Source organism: Mchenga conophoros, linkage group LG10 (assembly GCF_057382185.1).
Source record: "Mchenga conophoros isolate Kocher_MC1m ecotype Shallow Benthic linkage group LG10, M_conophoros_male_GT1.1, whole genome shotgun sequence".
Lineage (NCBI taxonomy): Eukaryota > Metazoa > Chordata > Actinopteri > Cichliformes > Cichlidae > Mchenga > Mchenga conophoros.
The window spans coordinates 21,421,912-21,448,177 of NC_140535.1; the positions used below are offsets into that span (position 1 = coordinate 21,421,912).

A 26,266-nucleotide genomic window follows, 5' to 3' on the forward strand; every position below is an offset into this window, starting at 1 on the left:
ACCAAGGTAAAATTACATTCTCTATCCTATTGTTGACTCCAAGGTTGGACGTAAGCTGCCAGTAAGGAAATAAAAACAACAGACAAACGTGCCCATCATATCATCAAGAATAAGACACGAAGCTTCATATGAACACTTTTATTAAAGGGATCACAGGTAGAAAAAGCCATCAGCAGTGCTGGAGACCAGCTACTGCCGACAACCAATCACAGCCTCGCTGAGACACATGTGAGATCTCCACCTGGCAAGAAATGTAAAACCCAGAGCATTTACTCCAAAACCATAATTAAAAAGATTATGCATATTATGGGACCATGTTGCTTCGCACACAGCAAAATTAAACACACCTCTGAATACCAGTGCTGCCTGTTTGTACTCTGGCACAAACAGCAAGAGTAAAACTGAATCCATGAATCAGGAGAGAACCAGGGTGGCCATAAACTGTCATGCAGTTCAGAACATTACACAGAGTTCAGGAATATAAGCAGTGGGAAGTCAGTCTGATAGTATATTCGGTTGATAGTGTTAGAAAAACTTTAGCTCATCCACTGGAATATTGGAAATTTTGAAGGCTGTGATATCAGTGAGAAAAGAGATACTGACTCAGACAGAATTACAGCAGCAGCACGTGGCGATCACATCTTTTAAGATGGCAAACATCATAAACCAGTATTCACTGAACTGCACACATTTAACATACACGAAATTCAGATCTGGGTAAACTTTAAAATCAACATCTGACAGACTAATGAAAGTTTCGTCAACAATCTGCCAGTCAGAGAGCAGGTACTAAAAACAACAGTTTTAAACTGAAGACAACTTCTGCATATTGAAACACAAGAAGTCATCAAAAACACCCTGTTTTCAGTGTGGCACTTCATTAATGACCACACAGAACAGGCCACTTACATTTCAGCAATACATTAGAGGCTATCTACAGGAGCCAATCACACGGTGTCAGCTGATCATATCACAGCGTGTGGTGGAGACAATCTGTAACTCATGCCTGACAGAGGCTGGCGTTATAAATCCTGTCACCAGGTGTGTCTGCTCAGTAACATGTGTGTTTGCTTTGACAGATGTGAAGATTGAAGTCTTAAGATTCAAACAAGAAAAAAAAAAAAGTCTTTATTCGTTCTGACGCATTCATACAAATATTCAATTTCCTCATTGGCTTGGCAAAGAGCTCTTTTGGCAACTGCTCATAAAACTCCGCCAAACATGACCGGGTTGTTGTTCCCCATCTGTCAGACCTATTTCCTCGATCAAACTAAAACCAATGGCAATGTCAGTGTAGGTCCATATCCTATACGTAACTGCTTCCACATACTTCAAGTGTTTTTTTTCTCCTTTATTTATGTCATTCTACTGACATTTTGAATGATGTATACAGTGTTATTCTGACTGTACAAAATACTATGCAGCCATAGCATGAGGTGGCTGGAGGTGAGGTTATGAAACATTTGATGGGTCGACGGGAAGACGAGATATGGGCTGGGTGACACCAGAGTGAAAACTGCTGCTACAATATCATGAGGTGAAGGGGAAAACATGAAGAGTCAAGGTGAAGATGGGGCTGATGGGATGTTGGGGAGAGAAAGGGTAATGGGTTATCTGGATGAAGAAGCAGTACAAAGGGACAAAGTTGGGTGTGTGGGGGGGTACAGCAACGCCCCCCTTTGTCCCCTATCGGTCCATTTCATCCAGCAGGGGTGTGGCGTCTCCAGTGATTGACATGGGTGTGCTCTCGATCATAGGGCTGGGTGACGGTCGTGGCGTCATCCTCTGAGATTTCTTTCTGCCCTCTGCTTCCTTTTCCTTCAGCCACTGCTCGGCCATCTTGCCCCAGTCTACTGCGGTGGAGCTGCTGCTGCTTGGCCTGCAGTAACAGAGGACAGAGGGAGATGGCTTTATTGGACAGCATATGAAAGGAAACCCAACCGAACATTGGGAGGCTGTTTAGATTTAATATAATTCTTACTACAGGTTTAGCACCGCCTTGTGGCAGAAAACTGCAACATGAACATAAATTGTTGCCTGGCAGAGTGACAAACTTCAAAACAGACATTTCACTTTTAAGAGTTGGAGGTGAGGGAAAAATCTGAACTGCAGATGAAGTCTTAGCACAAATAACTAAGACTGAAGGACTGCCATTTTGTACTTACTTTGGCTGCTGTTGTGGCGTCCGTCCTCGGGATGAGGTGGAAGATGACGGTGTGCCCGATGAGTGGCCGTGGTGACTGCTGTGATGGCCGTGATGTGACATGTGGCTTCCATGTGGGTGGGCGTGGGCATGAGAATGTGAAGACTGAGGGGTGGAGCCTGGGTATTGCGGTGTGCCCAAAGCTTGCTGGCTCGGTGTGGTATACGAGTAGCTGGGCGTCATCATGGGTGTCGCCATAGGTTGCTGAGGTGTGGCAAACACCTGCAGGAAATGAAGTACACATCGATTGTGAAATGAGTCGAGGTAAAACCACATTCAGTCGGCTTTAATGCTGCCAAAAAACTTTTGGGTTCCAATTTCCTTCAGTGATGGGGACCCAAAGGTAGACAATGTCACCAATTCATTCTGATCATGTCAACAAACATGCTAATGTTTTGGTCTTGTGGCCATCATCAGAAATAGTCTGATAGATAATATTTAATGTGGCAAAAACCTTAGGAACTCAATTATTAATAATTAGACAAAGGGTCAATCTTATCTTGTAATTCAGGTTTCCAATAGTGTCCGGGACAGGTCACCATATCAGCTAATGATCCGTTTTCCAAACTGCACCATCGCAAGCTGGTATTTACCATTTCCACAGAACCCAATTTATCTCTAGTGGACACCGTACACAACTCCCAACAGTCTGTTGGGAGTAATCACAATCCCCAAAACATCCTCTTCTCTTTTAAAAACAAGAAAGCTGTCCTCACATGATAGGCAGACGAACTCCCTCCACCTCCTGTGCTGCCACCGTAGCCGTACTGGCTGGAGCCCCACTGTGCAGGTGTGGTGTTGGGGTTCTGACCCTGGCCCGTGACTGCGGCGATGGCATTGAACATCTGAGATGTCATGTTGCGTGGGAGGGCGTTGACAGCTCGTGTCAAGTCTAGTGAGAAAGGAGGGAATACAGCAGAAAACTGTAAAATTAATAGAGCCTAAATTGAAAATCTAGATTAATAAATTGGGGGAAGACTGCGGGGCTCACCTGCAATGTTAATATTGGCTGGGGTAGCGTTCAGGGAGGCAGGCGTCCTTGTTCGGCTGCTGTTACTGGGAGTGATGCCTTGAATGAAGGAGAAAATGTTTAAACAATCACCTATAATGTATTTTAGGAGCTGTGATACATTTTATAATGTATAGTTATAGCACTTTCATACCTGGCACAGGGTCCTGAAAATGGTCCTTAAACCACCGGAAAAGCCCATTCACCGTAGGAAAAATCTGTGAACGGTAGCGGAATCCATCTGGGGTAATAGTCACATACTCAATCCTATGGAGAGGATAAAAAATAAAGCATTTCACATGAAGGACAACCTTCCTGTTAATCAACCAGAAACCTTTCAACAAATAAATAAAGAAATGTATATTTGTACCACATTTATACATCCGACTTCACATTTTCTTTCATGAAAGTAGGAAACAAACATTTCCACATACCGTGGTTTTGCACGTGGTTGGTAGCCCAGGATGAATTTTCCTGGTAGATCTTTGCATGCTGAAATAAAGTAAGGGATGAAGGTGGGCTTCTCCCTCTTTGTCCGCATCAGCAACTCTTCCATTTTCTGACAGATAAAGAACAAGATGAGCAAGATAAGATGTGCAAGCCAAGACAAAACAAACAAACAGCTCACAACTCAATTATAAGAACAATGTCACAAAAAAAAAACAAACCTCAATATACATACCTCCCTGCTTCCCCTGTTGCACTCCTGGAAGTACTTATGCCCCAGCATATCCCGGGCAAATGATGCCATTGGCTGAATGTACCGAGCAGTAATTTCATCCAGATCTTCAAACTCCTGCAGTGAATCAAAAAAACTCTGTAAGCAACACTTCAACAACCCCCCCCCCACAACAAAACCAGCTTACCTCATTGTTGATCCACAGAGTGTGCCCTAAGCTGAAAGCATTCTCTTTGCCTTCTTCTCTCACATCAACATGCTGGTAGATGCCATCAGCCACCTATAAAACATTATATTTAGTCAGAGTGGAGCATTTGGTACCAAAGAAACCATTTAAGTCTTTGTCGCATCTTACTGCCAGGTCTTGCTTAAAATGCTTGGACACAGCATTTTAAGCAAGAAGCATTTTATTACATTTGTTATTTTCAATCAACCAAAGTTTTAACCCTTCTGCAGTGCTCGTTTTCTTACCTTCCAGGTGACTGTGAGGTGGTTTTCTCCCTTGCTACTGGGCCTAATAATTAAGTCACCCTGATCCAGGGTCTCCATCATCTTCTCTGCCTGGTTGAAACTGATGTTGTGGAAGTTGGGGTGGGCAATCACACGCTTTATATATGCTAAAAAGCCAAAGACAAATGGTATAAGAATTAATTATGTTAAAGTCCACACTACTAAGATTTAAAAAAATGCAGTGCTGTCTGCAACTTCAACAACCAAATATGTTTTGTTTACTTCATATACTCACGTGTTCGCTGTTGTTTCTTTTTGAACTCCTCCTCCAGCTTTTGGTCTTCAGACTCTGTGTCAAAGTCATAGTAGCTGTCCTTAGGGAGCTTCCATTCGTTGGCCTTGTCCATTAGATCAGAGGTGCGACACGTGAGGTCAACGCTGAATTTCTCAATGTCGATTTTCATGATTCGACAGTGAACTGTCATGCCCACCTAAAGTAGAAGGAGGGAAAATCTGTTAACACACCAACCAAGGCTGAAGGATGAAAAATAGAAAGTAGTAATAATACAGCTCTATCAGGACTGGGCAGTGTAAGTGGACAAACAGGAAAACAATTGCAGGTGAGATCAACCAAATAAAGGGGGCACAACAAAAAATGCCTCACCTTGACCCTCTCCTCAGGGTGTTTGACCACTTTGTCACTGAGAAACTTGGTGGGAATGAAACCCTGAACACCATTATCTAATCTGGACCGTACTCCAATGGCCTGACCTGGACATGACCCACTGTCAAAGTGGTTCCACACCTGAAGCACCACACACAATCAAAATTATAAACATGATCGTCATGGCATATCTGTAACACAAAGTTCACTCATAAAAAGAAATAAAGAAAACTCGATGTGTGGTACCTCGCTCAGTTCAGGGAAATTGTCCTGCTGGCAGAAGGGGCACTGCCAAAGGCCTGTAGCATCATTACGGATGGCCTGGTCATAGCTCTCTCCCTGAGGGCGCCGGTGAGCGATGCCAGTTACTACACTAGTGATCAGCTTACCTGAAAGAAAGATATGAAAAACCTTAATCATAGGCTAAATTATGAATTACACATTTCTACCATGGCAGACAATTGACCAGCATCACTCCATTGAACAAGTGAATGAGATTCTTATTGATGAACTGAGCTTAATTCGAGGCATCATATCTTAATGTAGTGTATATTACCGATATAAAAGGTCTCTGGAGTCTCCTTGGTGAGCATGTTGAAAACCTCCTCAGTGTTAGGGACTCTGTACGCAACTCGTAAGTCTTTATACCTACAGCTCAGCTCGGCACGGATGTCATACAGAGTAATTCCTTTGTTTCCGTAACCCTGCAGGCACATAACACAGTAGGATGACTGGTCACAATATTTTTAAACCTGACTCCTGAATCCAATGGTGGTAGAAGACAGAACTCTCCCTTTTCTGAATAAAAAGGTAAAATGGACACATGAAAGACAAATAAAAAGAAATGCTTGTTTTTCTTGTTTTTTCTTTTTTTGGAGTGTTGGTTCCTCTTAGGCGTATTTTTCTTTGGCAGGATAAAGTATGATACTAAATTAGTCAAAGGTACAACACACAGACACTGACCTGTCTCTCAAGCTCTTCAGCAAATGCATCCAAGTCCAGGTCTTTGAGACGTTCGGGATTTTCCAAGATCTCCTCCAGAGCTCCGGCTGGATTGGCATCTTCTGCCGACTCATCATACTCGAGCGCGTCTACAGCCATCTTGCGAGCCCACTCGTATGTCTCAGGGTGGACACGAGAGCCATCCAGGACCTCAATGTAGGAGTCCGTACTGCCAGGAGAGTTTGAGAGAATGAAAAACCGAGGCTGATTTAAAATAATTCACAGAAGCATAATAGACTCATACATGTGCACATCCAGCCCTTTGAGAAATATCGAAATGGTCTGAAAATTTCAAGACGAAGTTCCAACCTGTCCCCAAGCGAAGCCGTGTCAATTTTGATGAAACCAGCACAGTTGATAAAAACCTTGGGTCCCATGTGACACATTGTGACGAGCTGTGTTCTGTTTTCCAAACGAGTATTGTTCTGCTTCAGAATCTACACAAAATAAAATCACAGTGGTTAATAATGTTATCAATGATATCTTGCACATACGCTTTACATATCAGCAGCAGAAATGTATACCTTGAGAAGATGTGAACCCTTCCTTGGTCCCAAACCACACACATACTGAACAAGGCTCTGAGTATGAGGGTGTGCGATGGCTCTGTTCACATCTACTCCAACCTCATTAACACGGTTGATGAACTCACAGTAAAGAGCATCGAGCAAATCCTCCTTCACCACATGTTCCTAAGACGGACAAGAGAGGACAAACTACTTTTTACATATGCACTGTATGTAGCTGCTGAAAAAAAACAGCAAGTCATGCTATGATTGAAGCTGGCCTACGATTGATGAATTCACATTGACTAATACACGATTACAAGACAGAGATCGAGAAGTGTCTGTCCTGCTTACCCTGTACATTTCTAAGTTTAAAAATTCTTTTTACTAATACTGACATTACAGTGGGACACCGTAAAAACAATTTCACTACAATGGAAAAGGCTTGCATATGAGTTGAGTGTAGAGTTGATAATGAAACTGACATAAATCTAATTTATTATAATTTGTTCCTACAAATGATGCGTTTGACTAGGCTGAAAACTTGACTGAGAGGTTTCTACAGTTTAACTTTGCAGGACAAGCTTTGATTGCAGTAACAGGTGTATATGATGCTACAGAAGAAAACAAAGTAGACAAACATAGCAGTAAAAATCTCATGTTACCCACAAGAGAAAATGAGTAATGGTATCTTTGTAGTGAAGCAGCAGCTGGTATAAAACACCTTGTGATACCTAAAAATGCTAAGACAATACTGAGCAAAAAATACAGGGAATATAAAAAAAATTGATTTCAAAAAGCTCTCTTTGAAAGTACATATTAAAATAAATGGCTTAAGTTTTGCATCCAAAAATGACAACGTTCACAAGGTTAATCTGCCCCTCTCCAGACACACATCCATGCAATACTCAAAGTCCCAGACTTTTACGAGCATGTCTGGAGTCAAAGCAGCAACTGCTGTTGTTATGCATTTCACCAGCAACCCTGTGAAACTCAAAAATCCCCTCTTTCTAACATTACAGTAAAAGCATTTTGAATTTGGATGATTCTTTTTGATTTACCCTGTATATACTAGCCAATCAAAAATCAATGTCTTCATTCACTCACCTGCAGTGGGTGTAGTTTGAGGCAGAGAATATCCTCATCAGTGCTGCAGACCTGAGCATACTCCACCAGCGGATCCTGGATCTTCCTGGCTATTGAAACAGCCTGTCGCAGCAACGGAGGATAATCCCTAAAATCAGCCTGCAGACAGAAAGCAACAGGATCACAAGAAATAATGAGAGCTAACACAGGGTTGAAATTGAACACGCTTGCCGGTTGACTAACAAACAATTAAACCACAGACATCTTTGTGTAATTCTATTGTAGGTGACATAACAAATATGTACCTCAGACTTCTTGCTGTTCATGTACAGCGTGGCCAGTTCATTGTCAACAAGTTCCACTCCTACAGCAGGCAGAGAGGACTCCTGCTCAAGCTCGCCGATAGTTCTCTTGATGTCCTCCATTATCATTTGGGCATCTCTGTAAACACGTTCATGTTTTTAACATTTCTGCTCTACATTGTGAATGCTGTTAAAAATGTGTACAAGCATACATTTAGAAAAAACAGGAGGTAATCTGGTGATTTACCGGTTTTCTCCAGCAACAGCTACTACATGAGGTTTCTTGCCTGACAGAAACCTCTTGAGATTTTCAATGTCACTGGCCTGATTAGACACAATTTAAACAAAGACTTTTAAGTGACTTGTTTTCAACAAAAAACCATTACAGAGGTGCTACAGCTGTGTTTTCTGCTTCTACCTTCTTCTCTCTCTCATCCTCCCTGAAGGCGTTCCTTCTCTTCATGAAGTAGGGTAGACGAAGAAAATCCATCACCTCTCCTTCCCCGTTGATCAGAGCACAGAATACTGGAGTATCTCTGCCAGAGTAAAGTTTATATACACGAAAATCTTACTACTTTTTTTCGTATATGCTATACTTAAATGTCTGTGCTTTGCTGAACGCACCAACAACTCAAGCTACTGATATATACACACCTGCTGGGCGCATAGGCTACACCAAGCACTCTGATGCCTTTTCCCTGATTCTCATCCATCAGATCATCATCTTCCTCAACCTGCTGATCTGGCCTGTACGGAGCCACTTTCAGCCAGTTATACAGTCGGCGACAGCAGGACTTCAATGATAAATTGGGGGGGGGGGGGGGATAAATCATAATTAGTTTTCAGATTAAAAACACAAATAGATTTTATATCTACGACATCACAAACGTAGTCCAGCTTCTCAGACTGTGCGCTTTTGATTGTCTGTGCAAGACTGATAGGGAATAATAGCACAAATGGAAGAACAGATCACATCAATGTGATAGAAAATTACCCTGATAATGCTCTCTTTGGCCTCAGCAATCAGTTTGCTCTTAAGCTCCTTGGCCATCTGAGGGTAGAGGAACTGATTGAGAGCTCTTTCTATGGCTAAAGTTCGCTGCCTGTTCCACTCCTGCACCTGGTGACTGAACTCGTCCCTGTAGTAGAACTGTTTGATCTCGTCAAAGTACGTCTGGTCCCCTGCATACCTGTGGAGAAGCACAGAAAAAATGTAAAAAACGTGGACAAAGGGCAGAGTGTCTTAATATTTCCATTAATAATTCAAAAGCCTAATTTTTTCCTGACAAGGATGAGAGAAAAAAAAAAGAAAAAAAAAAGAACACGCTAAAGCCAGAAACTCAAGAAATTAGACTCAACGGGTTTATCCTACTTTACTACTCTTTTATTGCGACATCCAAGCAAGGTTTCTATGCAGGCGCTAAAAATGGGACAACCGTTAGTCACATCAGAGCCTGTGTTTGGTGTCCAAAGGCCAAGGAATGTTCATTAATTACAAAACTGATAGGATTCATAAGAACTCAGGATGTTTTATGATGATGCTTTTTTATGATTCTCCTCAAATGGTGAAATAAATCTAAACATTAATGAGCTTAAAAGATTAGCTTAAAAGATTAGCTTAATCATCAAGTCTAAAATAAAAAACACATATACAGTCACTCTTTCTTAAAGAACTATTTGACACCATTGATAAAATTAGTTAAGAAACAAACAGTATTTTAAATGCAAAGGTGCCAGAGACTTTTGACCACGCTATACTGCACACATGTTTAATTTTCCCAGTGGGATTAATGTTAATAGGGGTTCTGCCTTGTGCTTAGTGGTTGAACTTTACACCAAACAGTTGTCATTAAACTACAAATATTTTTAAAAAAAATTGCGTTTAAAGCACATTCCTATGTGTTTCAGCTTCTGCAGCTAAGCACACCAGAATACTCTAAAGATTTTGATTAATATGCACTAAAAATGTCACTCTATTTACCCTTTAACTCCTATAAGGTCTATGCAGATATCAATGGTAAGTAGCCCCTCATCCTCTGCAAGGCACATCTTCAAGAACTGATCCCCATTCAGTTCTTTTACAGGCTTGTTCTTAAGATACTTGAAAGAGTAGGCAAAGTGAGCTTCGTCTACCTCCTACAGGGAGAAAGAAAGGCAGGGTTAGAAAGAGCATGGTTTATATGTCTTTTTTTTTTTTTTTAAACCCAGTTCTTATGAATAGCTGTGTACCTTTTTGCCCTTTTTTGTAGGTTTGATGTTAACCTTGGCTCTCTCCTGAAACGTCTGTCGGAGAACATGTCTGACCAGAGGTTCCCGAGCAATCTGCATGGCTACCATATACCTAGTTCCCTCCAGCACTGCCTCTGGAGTAGAGAACTGACTGCAAACGTAATCTTTGGCCAGCTCTACGGGCTCAGCAGGGAACTGCTCTGTCTCGTGACGTTGGTAACTGTCCCTCAGATTTTCTCCAAATTGCTCTGGAGTTAAACCAAACTTTTTAGCCAAGCCATCTGCAGAGAGAAAGAAAGCAGAAAAGAGTTAGTAATCCTCCTTAACCACTGAGATTACATTTTCCAAAGCAGAAAGGGAGACTAACCAAGTCCCACGCTCTGGCAGATGCTGTACATATCCCTACGGGATGCCAACTTGAGATCAGGTCCTTTCTGCTCTTCTTCTTCTTCTACCTCTAATTCCTCCTCATCTCCTAAAGAAAGAGCCATGGTGATTTATTTATTTATTTATTTATTTTAAATATATAGCTATCCATTATTTAGTGAACCACGTTTTTCTTACCATCCTCTGACACTTCTTTGATCTTCTTGAGCCTCTTCTTGTTGGCTTTGGCAGCGTTCTGCATCTTGGGGATGTCTCGTCCGTAGTAGAGCAAAAAGTGATTGTAGACATCACCCAGCTCTTCAAGAGTCTGTACATCCTTCAGCCTTGAATAAGGACAAAGCAGAATTTCAGAGGAGAAATTAAATAAACGATTACTTTTCTAGCCTACGTTTCACCAGTAGGCTCAGTAGTGCTATAAAGTCATACCTCTCCATGTCAGTAGTGTCCAGAGGACGAATACCATCGGCCAAAGGTTTGTCAGGGTCAGCAGAGATCTGCTCAAACTGATAAGATTGCATCTTCTGAAACAGACGGGTCAGGTTCTGCTTCCGGGTCTTTAGCTGAGTCCACTGGTGAGTGGAAGAGGAAAATATTAAAATAGAAACCAGAAAACTTTGCTGTTTTTTTAATGCAGCTACTGGAAGCAATGTAAACGATTACTGATGGATTAGTCTGTATCCATTTCTTATTTGACAACGCAATTATACCTTCTCATCCCACTGCCACACTTTCCACAGGTCATTGATGTTGAGCTCTGGTTCAACATATTCTTTTCTGTAGAAAGCTATAAAAGGAACCTGGGGAAAAAGATACAAGAACTCTTTACAGTGTCCCATATTTTACTCATATTAAAATAACACTGACAAGCTCGTATCTTGAAAGGAATATGCAGCTCACTCTACCTCAAATTGTTGATTCCTCATGAAGTTAAGGGCCTCTTTGATCTTGGCAATTGTGCTGGGACCTTTTCTGCTGAAGTTTGTGGTTGTGCCCCTGTCTAGGTAATCTGTGCTCTCCTGTTAAAGGCATAAAAAATATTTCAGTGAGGCTTCAGGAAATTATGCATCTCTCATCTGAGTTCCTGTATAAAATATCTGCTGTTTTTTCCTCGTCTCTTAAGGACATGACTTTCAAACATTGTTAATCTGCTATAGACAGTTCTTCTGTCCTTCAGAACAAAAGGAACAAATGCCACAGCATGCTAAAATTTGCCAGATTTTCAGCAATAAACTCTTTGGAAATCACCTTGGTGCAAAGATACTATTTTATGGCTGTTACATTGTGAGATTCAGCAAGAGAAATGAGAAAATATTATGTGTGTGCAACAGTCTTCTAGTAACAAAATGCTAGAAAATACTATTTAAAATTGGCTCTTTGCCAAGTTGTCTATTGTGTGTAGAATACCGGTTCACTCCTTGAGTTACGAGCCTTTTTATGCTTGAATGATTCATAGTTCAGTGTTAATTAGCTTAAACAAAAAAAACATTCCTGAAACTGCTAAGGTACAAGGGCTGGACTGAAAATGAGTGAAAAAGTAGTCAATGCCCAAAGAAAGGCTTTGAAAGATCTTCAGGAAACCTGGAGAACTATTGCACAAGACAAATCTAAAGAAATGAGGAGTGGCTCAAGACTTTTGCACAGTACTGTATGTATGCCATGGGGCATGAAGCCTCTACCTGCATGGAGATTGTAAGAGTGGAAAACCCATGTCTGAAGATCCATTCTGCTTCCTCTTCCAGCTCATCATCCTCAGCAGGTTTGACAGGAATAGCTCGCAGCTACAAGCCAAAAAACGAACAGTCATGAAAGCAGCCTCAGGTTCGCAGAGAATAAGTACGTTTACAATAAATTAACCCCAAAACACACACCTGGAACCGCTCAGGCATGTCTGTGGAGCGGATCTCATTGTCCTGGTCAGTCATGTGACTACTTTCGAGCTCACTTGGCTCGTAGATCTCAAAAATGCTTTTCCTCCCCAGCCTCCTCTTAGTTTGCTTCTTGGGTCGGTCCCAGCCCTCTTCATCTTGATCCTCTTCCTCCTCCTCACCCTGGTCATATGCATCAGCATCAAAGTCAGCAAAGTCAAAGTCGCCACCGAAAATCTCCTGAGCTTCCTGGAGCGCACTGTGGAGACACAGAGAGAGAGCTTGTGACTTTTTATTTTGTGTTTAGTTTGATTAAATATTTCACACTAATTGACACTTGAGACAAAATAACTGAATGCAAAGGAAATAATAGAAAAGTGCATTACCCTGCACTGAATTATATATATATTTTTTTTTTATTAAGGAATAAATCACCCAAAGATCTTCAGCATAAACTCCAACACTCACGCATCAGTGTATCCTGAGAACTTCTTGCCCCTCTTTTTGGTGATGGGCTGGCCATCATCATCCACAATGAAGTCATCGATATCTGTGGAAGTATAACACAAACTTACAACCCCACAGCCCAATCCAATAGAACATCTCAAATAAAATGTGTTACTTTCTCATTATTTTTTAAGACTCCAACCTGATTCTTCATCCTCTCCTTCTTCATCATCATCAGGCTGTTGCATAGGTTCATCAACAGCCTCGCCTTCCTCCAGCTCCCCTTCACCATCCGGATAAAATATCTCATCTGCGATCAAGTCCTTCTCGTCATCATCTTCATCATCATCCAGTGTTTTTACACGGTCATATTTCTTCTTCTGTGATTCAAGACAAGTCAGTTCAGGTGGATTCAACTTTTTCAAGTGTACAAAAGTGACTTGAAATTGTTAGATGTAAGGGTAAAAATAAAAATGTAGACAGGAACTTACCCTCCTTTTTACTTTGACACCCAAGTTTTCCTCAATTAGGTCAAGGTCGTCATCATCCAGGTAGTCATCGTAGCCTGCAAAGGTGAAAAGTCTTAAACAGAGGAAACAACTTCAAGCTACCACTGCCAAAGCATGTCTATTCCAGTGTTTAAATACAAGACTGGAAATATTTTTTTAATGTAGATATAAAGATTTACTTGACACATTAACACCAGAGTCACTGAAAATCCCATTTTGTCACTTCCTATAAGAACGGCAAATAACTCATCTGTGTTAGACCTTTACTTTCTTTAAAAATGGACAACATGAATGTTAACTGTAAAGCACACCAGCAGAGAACTAGCATTGCATCAAACATCACCCGCCTCGGTAAACACTGGGATGCATCTGGATCCACAACATATGGAGCTAAATGTGAAAGATGCAACATGTGGCCAACAGATGCCTGGAATCTGTTTAAGGTCAGCTCTCATTATTTAGAAACATATTTTCCCCCGACTTTAAATTCTACTGTGCAAAAAGAAAGGCCATAACACTGAAAACTGCAACTACAGTATAAGAAAACAGTCATAAATTTCAATCTATTGCCTCATTAACTATATCTGTATTATATTAGAAATACACTACTGGCTGAGGTACCTGTAAAAATGACAATATGAGGCTATTTTTCAGTTAAGATGTGACAGAATATACTTTGTTTATCCTATATTTGTAAATAAAATGTACTTTTCTGCCAGAGCAGGCATCAGAATTTCAGAGATTTAATATTATGCTAAGAACATAATTGAAAATGTTATATCTTAAAATCTATCAGTGCTCCTTGCTCAACCACCTAAGTAAAAGGTACCGCTTTTCCAAAATTACTAACCTCATTTAACATTTTTCTACTACTTAATTTTTGCAGTAACCTTTAATATATTGGCATATTTAATGTCAACTTCTCAAGGAACCGAGCCAAATGATCACAATTAATCAAGCAATGTGTTTATACAGACTACATTTGGTCTCAGAAAGAAAGAAAGAAATACAAAAAAGCATTTATAATAGGGCAGGAGTGTCAACTCATTACCGTAGAAAAGATATAGTCAAATGTTTTCACTTTTGAGGCCTTACTGCACCTATAACTCAAATCAGCATATCATTTGTTCTGATGTTGGTACTCTAGATTAACCTGCTAATGAAGCCATAATATTGGGTAAATTTGTGTATTTGTGGTAAGAAAAACAAACTTTAAAACTCTGTTGTGGGCAAAGTCACTAAACCTTTGATTCTTTACTTTCCTTCTCATTTCTTCGTATTCTGCTAAAAAACCACTGGCCTGAACGTTAAGACTCCACTAAACATACCATGTGGTGGCTGGCAAACAACACCATAGGATAAAAACGACATCACACCTGCTGTTGCAAGTAACCATTTCTAATGGTCATGCACCCCTCGATTTTTGTAACCTGATGCATAGTGCTGCCGCTGCTGGGTTGGGGACACATTGTCACACCCGATCGTGTCAGGTTTGCAATTTTTTAATGATGTATCAGTACAGAAGCTGAGAGTTGTTGCAACTGCTTAAAAAGACAGATTTTCTGGAAAAAAAGGCACTGCCTTTAATTCTCCTTTACATGGTCTCCTGAATAATAGGTGTTGCCTGAGTGGCACCACCTATTATTCAGGAGAATACTGCAGCTGCTACCAGCGCTATAATGGCGAACATAGATGGATAAATGGATTTGATTGTGTCATGACCTTCTCAGCAGAGTGCAGAGTGACCAAAGCGGTGGGTATACTGTGGCCTTATGGTTCTCCTTCAATGCATTACTTATAGGATTCAAAATTGCTGCTTAGTAGGGTACCAACATGGCTGCAAGACTGAAGTAACCAAGATCATCTTCCACTCACTAATATGGTGTGATATGGCATAATAATGGGGCATGAGTGTTTTCACTCTATTGACTGGACAGGTTAAATAGATATATGTAATTAATCACACAGGTTTAACAATTTTTTAAAAACACCAGGTGAACTTACTGCGCTTTTTTTTATGTCGACGCCTCACTTCCTCCTCTGAATCACTCCCCCCGCCACTTCCACTTTTTTCTGCTTCTTCCTCCTCTTCTACCTCGTCTCCATCATCAATGAAGCCACGTAAATTCCCTTTCTCATCCTGGTCTTCTGGGTTATCGTCTTCTTCCTCTTCATCTGCTGAGAAATGACAGATGAGGGGTCCACATGCCATACAACTTCAACACACATTCCCAAATTTAAAGAAATCAGATCTTACCATCTTCTTCCAAAAATCTCTGGTTCTTCTTAGGTTTTAAGTCCTTCTCCTCAAACTCCTCCTCTGACTCTTCTGCCTCACTTTCAATAAAGTCCGACATGACTGCTATTCCTGAGAAAGGGGTTAAAATGCTATTAATAAAAATGTCATCAATCAGGCAATATTGGGTTCTCCCAAAATTCTCCTGACAAAAGCCAAATACACACAAATCTTACACTATACTGGATAACATTGTGCTAGAATAAGAAATGTAATCCTTAATATAAAGATTGCTTAATGTCCCTTTAAACTATTACTTTTTTTTTACATATCTCAATGTATTACCAAAGATGTTATAATGTCTCCTGTATTACATATAGATTATTTATCAGGTTATTACTGATTATTAATGACTTTGTGATTAACATGATAACAATTTGATAGTAATGTATAATAGTGCTGTGCAGGAATTTTGATTCTTTACTTTCCTTCTCATTTCTTCGTATTCTGCTAAAAAAGTGTTGCATTCTACTGAGACAATTTTTGATGATGCTTTGGCATCCTGATCCATCCTGATGCATTTCTCATATCCTGTGTCAGGTGTTTGATGATTTTTCTTCTTATTTCTTGAGGACATGTCTTCCAGATATTGTTTATCTGCTGTAGATAGTTTCCCTCAACTATTTATGAATATACTACACACCATGCTGAGCTATGTAAAGTATAAAGAAATGAGGGTTTAGCTTCAGACTTTCACAATAAAGCGAAGGATTACATCTGAAAACGATGCCTTTTGAGAGCTTCATAAAACATATGTGTGTAATGTTGAGAAACAACGCCTAACGTTAACAGCAACAAAAGGGTATATTTTAGTCAGCCCTTTGAATGATTTTATTCTCTAGCACTGTTATAATGCCAGAAAGACTTAACAAGCGGGCTTTAACAATGACTTCACCTAGTCATGTCGCAATGCGTACACACACACATACAAAACACTGGCCGTGATTACCGTACAAACAGCATACTTGCTTTAAATATAACGGTAGAGTGAGTTATCCGGGTGAAATCTTCAAGTTAAAGGAGTAAAAGGTTGTTGTATAAACATTTTTTGTTAATAAAGGTAGCTAAAGCTAACGTCTTCGCTAGCAACGAACGAGGCTAAACGACAATTAGCAATGCTAATAAACTAGAAAGGAACGTTGCTGCTAGTACAACGGTGGCACGTTGTTGCTTTGAAACGTGTTGGCAATAAAAGGCTACTGTACCTAAAGTAAATTCACCATTACATAAATTAACCAAGGCCTCCAAACCAACTTCGCAGTTTAACGTTGGCTAGTTAACGCTTTAGCATGTCGATATGTTAGCCTGGCATTAGCTGGGAAGACAACAACAGCCATCAGCATTAGTACTAACTACTTGAAAAAGAAGACATCGCAGTGAAGACATAGCATATAATCACGCTAAAAGAAACTTACTTACACGTATCAGTGGGGTAGCGTACTCCGAATATATTAACGGTAACAACTGAGTTGTATTGTATGTTATATTTCGAAGCTTGCACTTGTAAAAATGGCCGAGAACGAGCGGCGTGATGACAATTCCGGGATGCGGTAAGTGAACTTCCAACCTCTTCCGTTGCAAGGTTTTTATTTTTTTATTTTTTTTTATTAGTAATATAAACATACAAACAAAATGCACCATATATTACAGATTCAGAGAATAGACATTTCTTACATATTAGCAACTTTCATACATAGTGAAAATAAAATATAAAGATGGGGTCACATAATTTAACAAATTATTAACTCACTAAATCAAAATCTTCCATAAAGGAAACAAAAAAAGCAGCCTTTTTCTTTTTAACTAAAGTCAAAGATTTAACCAACAGGTTTAAGTCGTTTTTCCAGTAAGCTAGTGTTGGTTTAGTCTTAAATTCCGTTGCAAGGTAGTGATGTGACGGGGGTGGGCGTGGAAAGGATTTTGGCCGGGGCTTCATTTATGGGAGGAGCTGAAAATGATGACGTCCGAAGCCTCGCTGCCCGGCTGTACCACGTGACTGGTTCATGAAGTGGTTCGAACTTTGCCGCGAGCTATGACAGATATAAACCCCTCAGACTTCATTCAAAAATGTGGGTGTTTGATGGAGAGTTGCGGTTAGTGAGAGTTTGGAGACAGTTTGGAGGTTTATGAGAGTGAGGAGAGAAAGTCAGGAGAGAATGGAGCCAGCTAAGAAGAGGAGGATGTCCTCCCTTGTGTGGGAACATTTTGATTTTATTTCTCCCAACAAGGTATGTAAATTTCTACATAAGATGTATTTTCATAATACTGATGGTGCAATACAATTTATGTTAAGCGGCTTTACTTTTGTACAAGGTGAAGTGTTTGCTATGTGCCAGGGAGCTGGGATATAACAACAACACCTCATCCATGCTTAGGCACTACAGAGCTTTGCATGAGAATAAGGGGAACACCGATTGTGGAGCAAGACCAGGTGAGCCATCAAATGCCATGATAATATAGCATGCAGTAATGTTACTAAATAATATAACAATATTATACAGCTGTTATAAGTTACGTGTGTGATATTTATATTTGTGCTTTGTCTTTATTGTCTTTCCTCAGGAGAACAATCTCAAATAGATGAAGACCTGGTTAGCATGGTGATTGAGGACTCCCAGCCATTTAGCATTGTGGAGGACAAAGGATTTAAAAGACTTGTTAAATCATTAAATCCTAGCTATGTTCTCCCCAGTAAAAAGGTCATAAAAGCAGTGAAAATGTTGTTTTTACAGAATAAAATGTGAACAGGCAGGACTGAGGCTCAAAGCCTCAGTGTGTAGCTGTCCATACCTCAACGTTACAAAAGCACAACTACTGTCCACACCCCCAACCACACCTCACCTCACAGTAAATGATCATTTCCATTTTAAGCATTTCCAAATAATCATTTTCCATACTGCCAGTATAAATATACACAGTATACTGCCATCACTACAATATACATGTTTTACACACTCCTTTTGTTGTTGACATTTACAGGCTGTGTGCAAAAGGCCACACTCTTCTAATATTTTTACGTCCAGTAGATGTCCTACTAGAGCAAATGAAGCTTCAAGAAGCTTTGCGCTCATGAAGCTTCATCTGCCCATCACTACCCTGCGGTTTACCTCGATTCTATACACACATAAACAACTAAAATAACACCATGCCATATGACAACCTTTACTATCGTTAAGGTATTTTTTCTAGTATAAATATCATTTAAGATGCCAAACAGTACGCTTAAATAACCCCAAAACCAAATAAGACCGCGCAGATGCCGTTCCGAGCCGCTAGAGGCGCTGTCTCCTGAGCTCAACACTGGCTTACTGTACGTTTTTAATGACGTAGCGAAAAATAAGGCAAATCTCTGAGAAGGATCAACGGCTGGATGTGCTTGGCTTTTAAACAAAGAAGGAATGGGTAAATTAAACTGTGAAAGTATGCCACGCTTTGTACAGGCCATTTTGTTGTTGTTTTCCTGTGTGTTTGGACTCTCCCTTGGCACGGAACTGAGCTTTGTGACCTGCGGATCAGTCATTAAACTGTTGAATTTAAAGCACAACGTGAGACTACACTCGCACGACGTACGCTACGGGTCCGGTAAGTTTGCTGTCAAAACTAATCTTTTCATTCATAAACACTCGTGTTTTTCAGCTAACAATAACTACAGTTATTTTCCTTCGTAACTAAGTTTGCATTGTTGGATAAAAATACAATTCTGACTTTTTAATTTTCATCCATTAACTGTGTCAGTGTGAGTTTGTCATAATGTTCAACTTAACTCCATCATGTTTGCAGTTAAATGTGACACGTTTTAGGAGGTCAGCTCAGTTTCTAAGGTTTGCTGGTGAGACAAATAAAAACGTTTATGTGCACAACCACAGTTAGAACACAGTTACGACTGTTTCTGTTTCTTTGTGGTCTTTTATTGACAGACAGAAGAAGCGAAGGTGAAATCACATCTCCAACACAAAATGCAGCCCCTCTAAGTCAGCAGCATAAACTGTGTTTACACTGGTTCTTTCCATCTGTACTAGCTGACAGAGCAAGAACCCAGGGTGGTGTTAAATATGTGCAAGTACTAGTCAGCGATAGAGGTTTAGAGGTATCAGTTATAACAACCCCATAAACTCTGAGTACAGATGCAAATGACACCTGTACACAGTAAAATACTATCATGATATGTTTCCAAGAAGATGGATGGTATCATGATACAACAATAATCAATAAGCTGGTGCCCTTGCAATGAGAATCAGCGCCTCTGAGTCTGAGGCCTTGATCCTCAGCTGGTAAAGGTTGGAAGGCACACTCCTGGTCAGGAAGTGGAGATGTTCAAGTATCTTGGGGTCTTGTTTATGAGTGATGGGGGGAGATTGCTGGAGATTGGCGCCCATGGTACCAGTCCATTGTAATGAAGTGAGAGCTGAGTGTAAAAGCGAACCTGTTGATTTACCAGTGAATCTTCACCCCTACCCTCACCAGCAGCCATGAGCTCTGGGTAGGGGTCGTCACAGCAGATCATCTGCCACCATGTCACTCTTTTTTCCTCTGTAAGAAACTCTGCATGTCCTCAGCCTTGTCTCTCTAACTTTGTCTCTAAACTGCATGACCTCACGTCTCCCTCTAATATATAAATTTCTAATCCTGTCCATTCTGGTCACTCCCAACAAAAATCAAAGCATCTTCTACTCTGCCACCTCTAGCTCAGCACCCTGTGTTTTTGTCAGTGTTACTGTCTTCAAACCATACATCACACCAGGTCTCACTGCCATCTTGTAAACCTTTCCTTCTCACACCTTCTGTCACAAATCACCCCTGATATTCGTGACGTTTCATTCCTTTTGTCTCCAGTGAATACCTCCACCTCTACTGTTTCCTATTAGAGTACCTGCATGTTTTAATCCTAATATCAGCATTTGGCACTGGTGTATGCAATAATGCGTCACAAAAGGAAATAACAAGAAATGTTACTGTATACTCAGAAAACTCTAGGTATAACATTGTTTCACCGCACTGACTTGTAGTTGCACACCAGCATATGGAATTGTTGTTTGCCAAAAACCGACCAATAAAGCAAACCTAACCTTCATCACATACACAAAGTTCATAAGTTATGCAGAGGACTGGTTTTAAATAACAATCTTCTATTCTAGATGAAATTTTATTTTTTTATTTGAACTGTCTCTAATATCTTTAACAATCCTCTGCTGACTGTGTCTCTGAGGCAGGTAGTGGACAGCAGTCTGTAACAGGGGTTTCTGCAGTGGAAGACAGCAACAGCTATTGGAGTGTTCGCGGGACCAGTGATGCCTTGTGCCACAGAGGTACCCCAGTTAAGTGTGGGCAGACGATTCGCCTCACTCATGTCAACACAGGACGTAACCTGCATAGCCACTACTTCGCCTCCCCGCTGTCATCTAACCAGGTGGGTGGTGGGAGAAGTACAAGGGAAAAGCTGAGAGCTTTGGGGCTATGTGTGGGATTTACCAGGTTTCTCTTTGCAAAAATTGGGGAAGGATGTCAGTGTGTAGAAGATGGACTTTATTTTTTTTTCTTCTTAATCAAAAAAGCTGATAATAAATTTAGGAATTAGGAAGATTAGGAAAAACACTGAAGCGATAAACAGCTGTAACATTTATTAATGTGTAGTCTTGTGTAAACACACACACACAGACACACAAAAAAAGGGTGCCTGCCTTTCACTTTTATTCAAAACTAAACCAACATTTTTGCAGTGAACCTGAGTTGACAGCAGCTTTTATACTTAACAAACTCTCTGGGAAAACAGCCTCGGGTCAGCGTAAAACTCCCAAATCCTGAGAAAGTGTGAGAACACTGTCTGACCAAAGTGTCAGAGGGTTGGAAGACGCGTACCTTAGGAAAACAGAAATTTTAGTTTATATTTCTTTACATTTAATGTCTGAGATATTAAAATATAATAAAAAGAAGTGCAATTACAACTGTACATCATATTTTTTCTACATGATAAAGAAATGCTGAAATTGTAATAATTGGGTGTAACAATATATAACCTCCACACACTGTCCAGCTTATCATCATTTTTTATTGACTTACAACATTTCAGTCTGTGTGACCTTCGTCATGTACAAAAAAAAACAGTTTCCTGGCTAGACATCTCACACTGCATACTATCAATCAGGTAATGAATGAGTCCACTCGAAACTTCAACACAATCTTCAAAAAGCCAAATAACATTTAACATCACCACCTGATCCGAAAACTGGACCATCCATGTCTCCTGTTCTGAAATTGTCACTTAAATTCATAAATTACCTCAATTATAAAACCAGTTTACAACAAATATTCATACTTTGGACAAATCAGTGATGTATATTTTTAAAAAAATACCAACATCCCAATATTAACAAATCACATCTCAAAACAAATCTAATTTTAAAAAAAATTATGAAGAAACTACATTGAGTACAAGTTCTGCAAATTCTTTTCTCTTCAATAATAAATCCCCAGGGGGTGGTGGCAATGCTCAATGCCACAAAATTGTCAAAAGATGCTATATCATGTTACATATTATTAAAATGGGCTGCTATCGCATAATACTTATGAAAGTGGCAAATCGCATTTGCCACTTTCATAAATTTGTAATCACACTTATAGTCTGACAATATTTACCGGTAGGTGGATGAAAAAAACTATGTGGTTTTACTAGTATGGCACTGGGAACAGTTTCCACACCTATAATTTCCATTTGTATGGGGACTCAGAAGGATCTGGCATGGCTGATCGTATCACGTGTTTTTGGCCAATAAATATCTGGGTGTGTTAGATCATTTTGAGTGATCGAAAAATTAGTGGAAAAGCTTGCTTTGTGAGTTACAAGACTGATTCATCCAGATCGATTCTGATTGAAAGATTAGTTTATCCGGTCAATAGCCAATAATAAACATTCCTATAATAATTTTTAAGCTTTTAGTACAACTGTATATCAATGTGAAATTAGCACAATAGTAAATAATTTCATTTACATAGACAACTATGACTGCATAATATACACTTTATATTGTCAGGAGCTCTCATCCACTCATGAAGCCCAGTAATTTGGTATGAGCGGTACTAGTACACCATTCAGTGGACTGGGATGTATTTCACCGAACCTTTGGTGACGAGATAAGACACCAGATAAAAAAAAAATGGTATACATGGCGTTGTGATCTATTAACTGATAAATATTAAAATCTGTGAAGGTTGTTTAACACAGTCAACAGCTATATTTACGCAGCTGGGAAACTGCAAAGGACAGAATAAGGATTTTTGAAAAATCTAAAAATTATAAAAGAAAAGGAAACCATCACTTTCTTTCTCAGGCCTAGAAACTGTTTGGTGACCCCTGGCAACCACAACCAGCAATGCCTCGTGCCATCAGGGTACCCTGTTTAAGTCTGGGCAGATTTGCCTCAGTCATGTCAAAAGATGAGTGATTTGCACATCTGGATTTTTCATATATAAAATCCAAACATGTAAATTAGATTCAGACAGTATCCCACACTGCACAAGTCCCAGGGGCAGCCCCATTCACACAGGGGCAGCCACAGTCACACAGGTCTAGAAACCACTTGGAAACCCCTGACAACCACAAGTTGCTAGGAAAAAAGCTGTATTCCCCGACGCTAACCACAAACGAATAAATTTTTTTAATTTCAGTTGGTCTAGTGTTTGCTGGAGGTTGCAAGGATTTTGGTTTGCCAGGGTACTCCCCAACTGACTTCTAGGTCTGTGTGACCGAGGCTTTAGATGCAGTAAAGAGCAGGACATTGGTCAGATATGGACAGGCGATTGCATCTACAACAGATTTGTTCTCACTCCAGTAAATACCCCTGAAAAAACAGACCGAAGCTGGTTAAGCTTCTGAATAGGATGTGATGTGCACATTCAAGCATCCATGCATGTATCTTCTAAACCATTTATCAGAGTCAGTGTGTGATTAACCCCCTTTGTTTTCATTTGGATTTGGAGGGAAATGAGCCTATTGGGTCAAAGGGGTGGGGTCATATAGGGTGGATGTATCCTGCAGGTTAAGGAATTTTACAGAATTGTGATTTAATAATTTTGTTTGGTTTAGGTGAGAGGTGGCACCTTCAGAGTTTACAGGATGCATAATGATCTAATGCTGGCTGTCAATTTTGAAGACAGTTCTATGGGCTCAGTCTAATATTACATAGATTAGGGGGCTGCCAGGTAAAAGATTGTTGTCTAATCTGACTGATCTAGATATTTTCATTCCCACACACAGCTCAGTAATGTCTAGTAAAGTTTAGTCTGCCGTGCATGCATAAAAACATCAGGAGGTTATTTTGTTTAAAAATGTCTAAACATTGTAGGGTTTCAAAGAGCTTCCACAAAAGAAAGCACCTCATCTTCTTCTTTATTCTGTTTTCACTAGTCCTCTGATCTCTCTCTCATTTTTCACAGGAGGTGAGCGCATTTGGCGAAAACGGAGAAGGAGACCACCTCGATGAGTGGACGGTTCAGTGCGGGGGATCCGTATGGGAGCGGGAGGAGGCCATCCGCTTCCGTCACAGGGCCACTGATGCACTGCTGTCTGTGACGGGGGAGCAGTATGGACGACCGATCCACGGTCAGACAGAAGTTCATGCTATGTCAAGCCCCAGCCAGCACAGTCTGTGGAAAGCCATGGAGGGTATCTTCATGAAGCCCAGTGAGAGCCCAGGAGGCAGTCGAGACTACAGTCACCCACACACAGAGTTCTAAACTTCACTTTTCTTTCTCTGCTTCTGTCTTTTTCTATTTTCCTCTCTACCTATTTCTGTCTCTAATTATATCTGTTCCAGCAGTCCCTTTCCTTCACCAGAACATACTTTGGAAACAATGCAAGAAACTCATAGATCCAGCAGCTAAGCAGCTACACTTAGACTTAATCTGTGAATGGCACTATAATTTGACTTAAAAGGTACAAGAAGACATTGAGTATTGAACGTACTGTTTTATTGTATGCCAACACTAATGTTTTTTTTCTTTTGCATTTTGTAACAAGTATGTCAAACAAGAAGTTGTCCTGTTAGCTTTAATTTATTGTTAAACTATAACACAGAAGACACTGCAGGTTTTCCACATAAAAAAATAAATAAAAGTCGTCCTGTGTTTAGTTGATCTAAAAAGACATTGTTACAGTTGTGCCTTTATGCTAAAAACATTGTAATTGTTTACATAGTGGAGTCTTTATTGTATTTTATGGTATCTTATACCATGTTTTACACAAGTGACAGCGAAGCAGTATTAATACAGAAAATGATTCCCCCCCTTTAAGTCAGTGTTGCATATGATTTACCCCACACTGATAACGCATAAGAAAATAAACAGTTTTTTCTGTGGATATTTGTTAATGTTAACGGGGACCTATACTCCATATTTTTCAGAATTTAAAGTCCAATATAATCTTTATCTTTATTTATTCTGTCCTCTTCCTTGGTGCAGACCCTCACTTCTCAGACAGTATCTCCCTTACCCCTCCCTTCGAGCCAGCTTTCTTCTGATTGGCTACCTCTTACAAACAGTAGGTCTGCACAACAAGTGGGCAGGGATCTGTGCTTATTGTCTGGACTGAATGTCTGTATAAACATGTAAAGGAAAAAATCTGTTAAATAGACTGTAATTTTGACCACATTTAATATGAGCAGAACCCACCATCATATGTGAATGACAGAAAGTTTGGAGAAAATAGGTCCCCTTTAATGCACTGAATGCTGTTTATTATCTTTGTTTGCTCAGAAGTGTAGAGGGAAAGTAATGTTTGACATTCATGCTGCCTGTGCATTTATATGTGCTCCAGAGGTTCAAAGGAAAAATGAATCTGCAGTGAATACCTCATATTAAAGAGTTTTTTTTAATGCAAATCATTGTCAGTGTGACTTCTTTGTTCCATTTCTTACATTATACCTTAAAGCAAACTGGAATTAACTTATGAAGTCCAACCCGTTAATTTCACCCACAATGATAACAGAGTGAAGGATTTGCAGCTAACCCGGGCTGTTAATATCTATCTGGACCATTACACTAAGCATAATGCCTTGTTTGTCCACCTAATGGCATCTTTGGTTCATTATTTGGCGGTTAATGGAGTTCAGGTGCATCTGCTATGAGGCTGTTCTCACTAGAGTTTGACCTATGCCCCCTAATTATCATGATTTAGTGTTAGCGTTGATGCCAGCATTGCTCCACTGGAATCCTCCGTCTGACACGAGCTGACAAACGTGTTAGTTCCCCTCTAGACATTACAGACTGCATCACGCCAAATCGAGTTTTAAGAAGCAGTTTGTCTGTAACACCCACTAAGATTAATGGCCTCAGAGCATTTGTATGAAGGTGATGTCATACTGGGCTTTCACTCTGGGATGTTGCTGGGGGAATGAGAGGAGCTCAGAGCCAACCATGCTGTCATTCTATTTTTAAGCCTGATATTTAGAAATGACACTGCAACGATGATAGCAAGTGACAAAGCAACAACCTGAGCTTTAAATTATAAACACTAAGTGAAAGCACTGCTGCTTACAAACTTACTTTGAGCCAAAAATTATATGTATAAAAAAAGTACACTCACTTTCAGTTCTAAGGTTTTATGTGTCTGAACATAATAAAAATACACACAAACATCTT

The 26,266-nt window shown here is 40.0% G+C and overlaps 2 protein-coding genes across 6 annotated transcripts; one reads left to right on the forward strand and one right to left on the reverse strand.

The window, feature by feature from the left end:
- Window positions 1–123: 123 nt before the first annotated feature.
- On the reverse strand, window positions 124–17,189 carry supt6h (SPT6 homolog, histone chaperone and transcription elongation factor). Of its 4 annotated transcripts, none has more exons than XM_085289279.1 (37): window positions 17,054–17,189; window positions 15,596–15,706; window positions 15,343–15,513; window positions 13,321–13,394; window positions 13,032–13,209; window positions 12,851–12,932; window positions 12,386–12,641; window positions 12,194–12,295; window positions 11,420–11,533; window positions 11,225–11,314; window positions 10,944–11,086; window positions 10,695–10,840; window positions 10,498–10,605; window positions 10,131–10,411; window positions 9,883–10,037; window positions 8,896–9,091; window positions 8,556–8,695; window positions 8,320–8,437; window positions 8,149–8,225; window positions 7,905–8,040; window positions 7,621–7,758; window positions 6,532–6,699; window positions 6,317–6,444; window positions 5,969–6,176; window positions 5,562–5,709; window positions 5,252–5,394; window positions 5,006–5,146; window positions 4,637–4,832; window positions 4,363–4,508; window positions 4,079–4,171; window positions 3,895–4,008; window positions 3,647–3,771; window positions 3,367–3,479; window positions 3,195–3,272; window positions 2,920–3,095; window positions 2,166–2,425; window positions 124–1,879 (listed from the first exon to the last, which is right to left on the reverse strand). In XM_085289279.1, exons 2-37 carry the CDS (start codon window positions 15,693–15,695, stop codon window positions 1,687–1,689), a joined length of 5,235 nt encoding a protein of 1,744 aa, XP_085145405.1. In that variant the 5' UTR covers window positions 15,696–15,706; window positions 17,054–17,189; the 3' UTR covers window positions 124–1,686. The 4 variants fall into 4 exon arrangements, with proteins under 4 accessions (XP_085145405.1, XP_085145404.1, XP_085145403.1 ...); XM_085289278.1 differs by having other exon boundaries at window positions 15,343–15,516; XM_085289277.1 differs by having other exon boundaries at window positions 17,050–17,132.
- On the forward strand, window positions 17,090–25,500 carry sdf2 (stromal cell-derived factor 2). Of its 2 annotated transcripts, none has more exons than XM_085289287.1 (3): window positions 17,090–17,184; window positions 20,845–21,041; window positions 24,065–25,500. In XM_085289287.1, the coding sequence occupies exons 1-3, from the start codon at window positions 17,166–17,168 to the stop codon at window positions 24,362–24,364; spliced, it is 516 nt and encodes a 171-aa protein (XP_085145413.1). In that variant the 5' UTR covers window positions 17,090–17,165; the 3' UTR covers window positions 24,365–25,500. The 2 variants fall into 2 exon arrangements, with proteins under 2 accessions (XP_085145413.1, XP_085145412.1); XM_085289286.1 differs by lacking the exon at window positions 17,090–17,184 and adding an exon at window positions 18,953–19,216.
- Window positions 25,501–26,266: the final 766 nt, after the last annotated feature.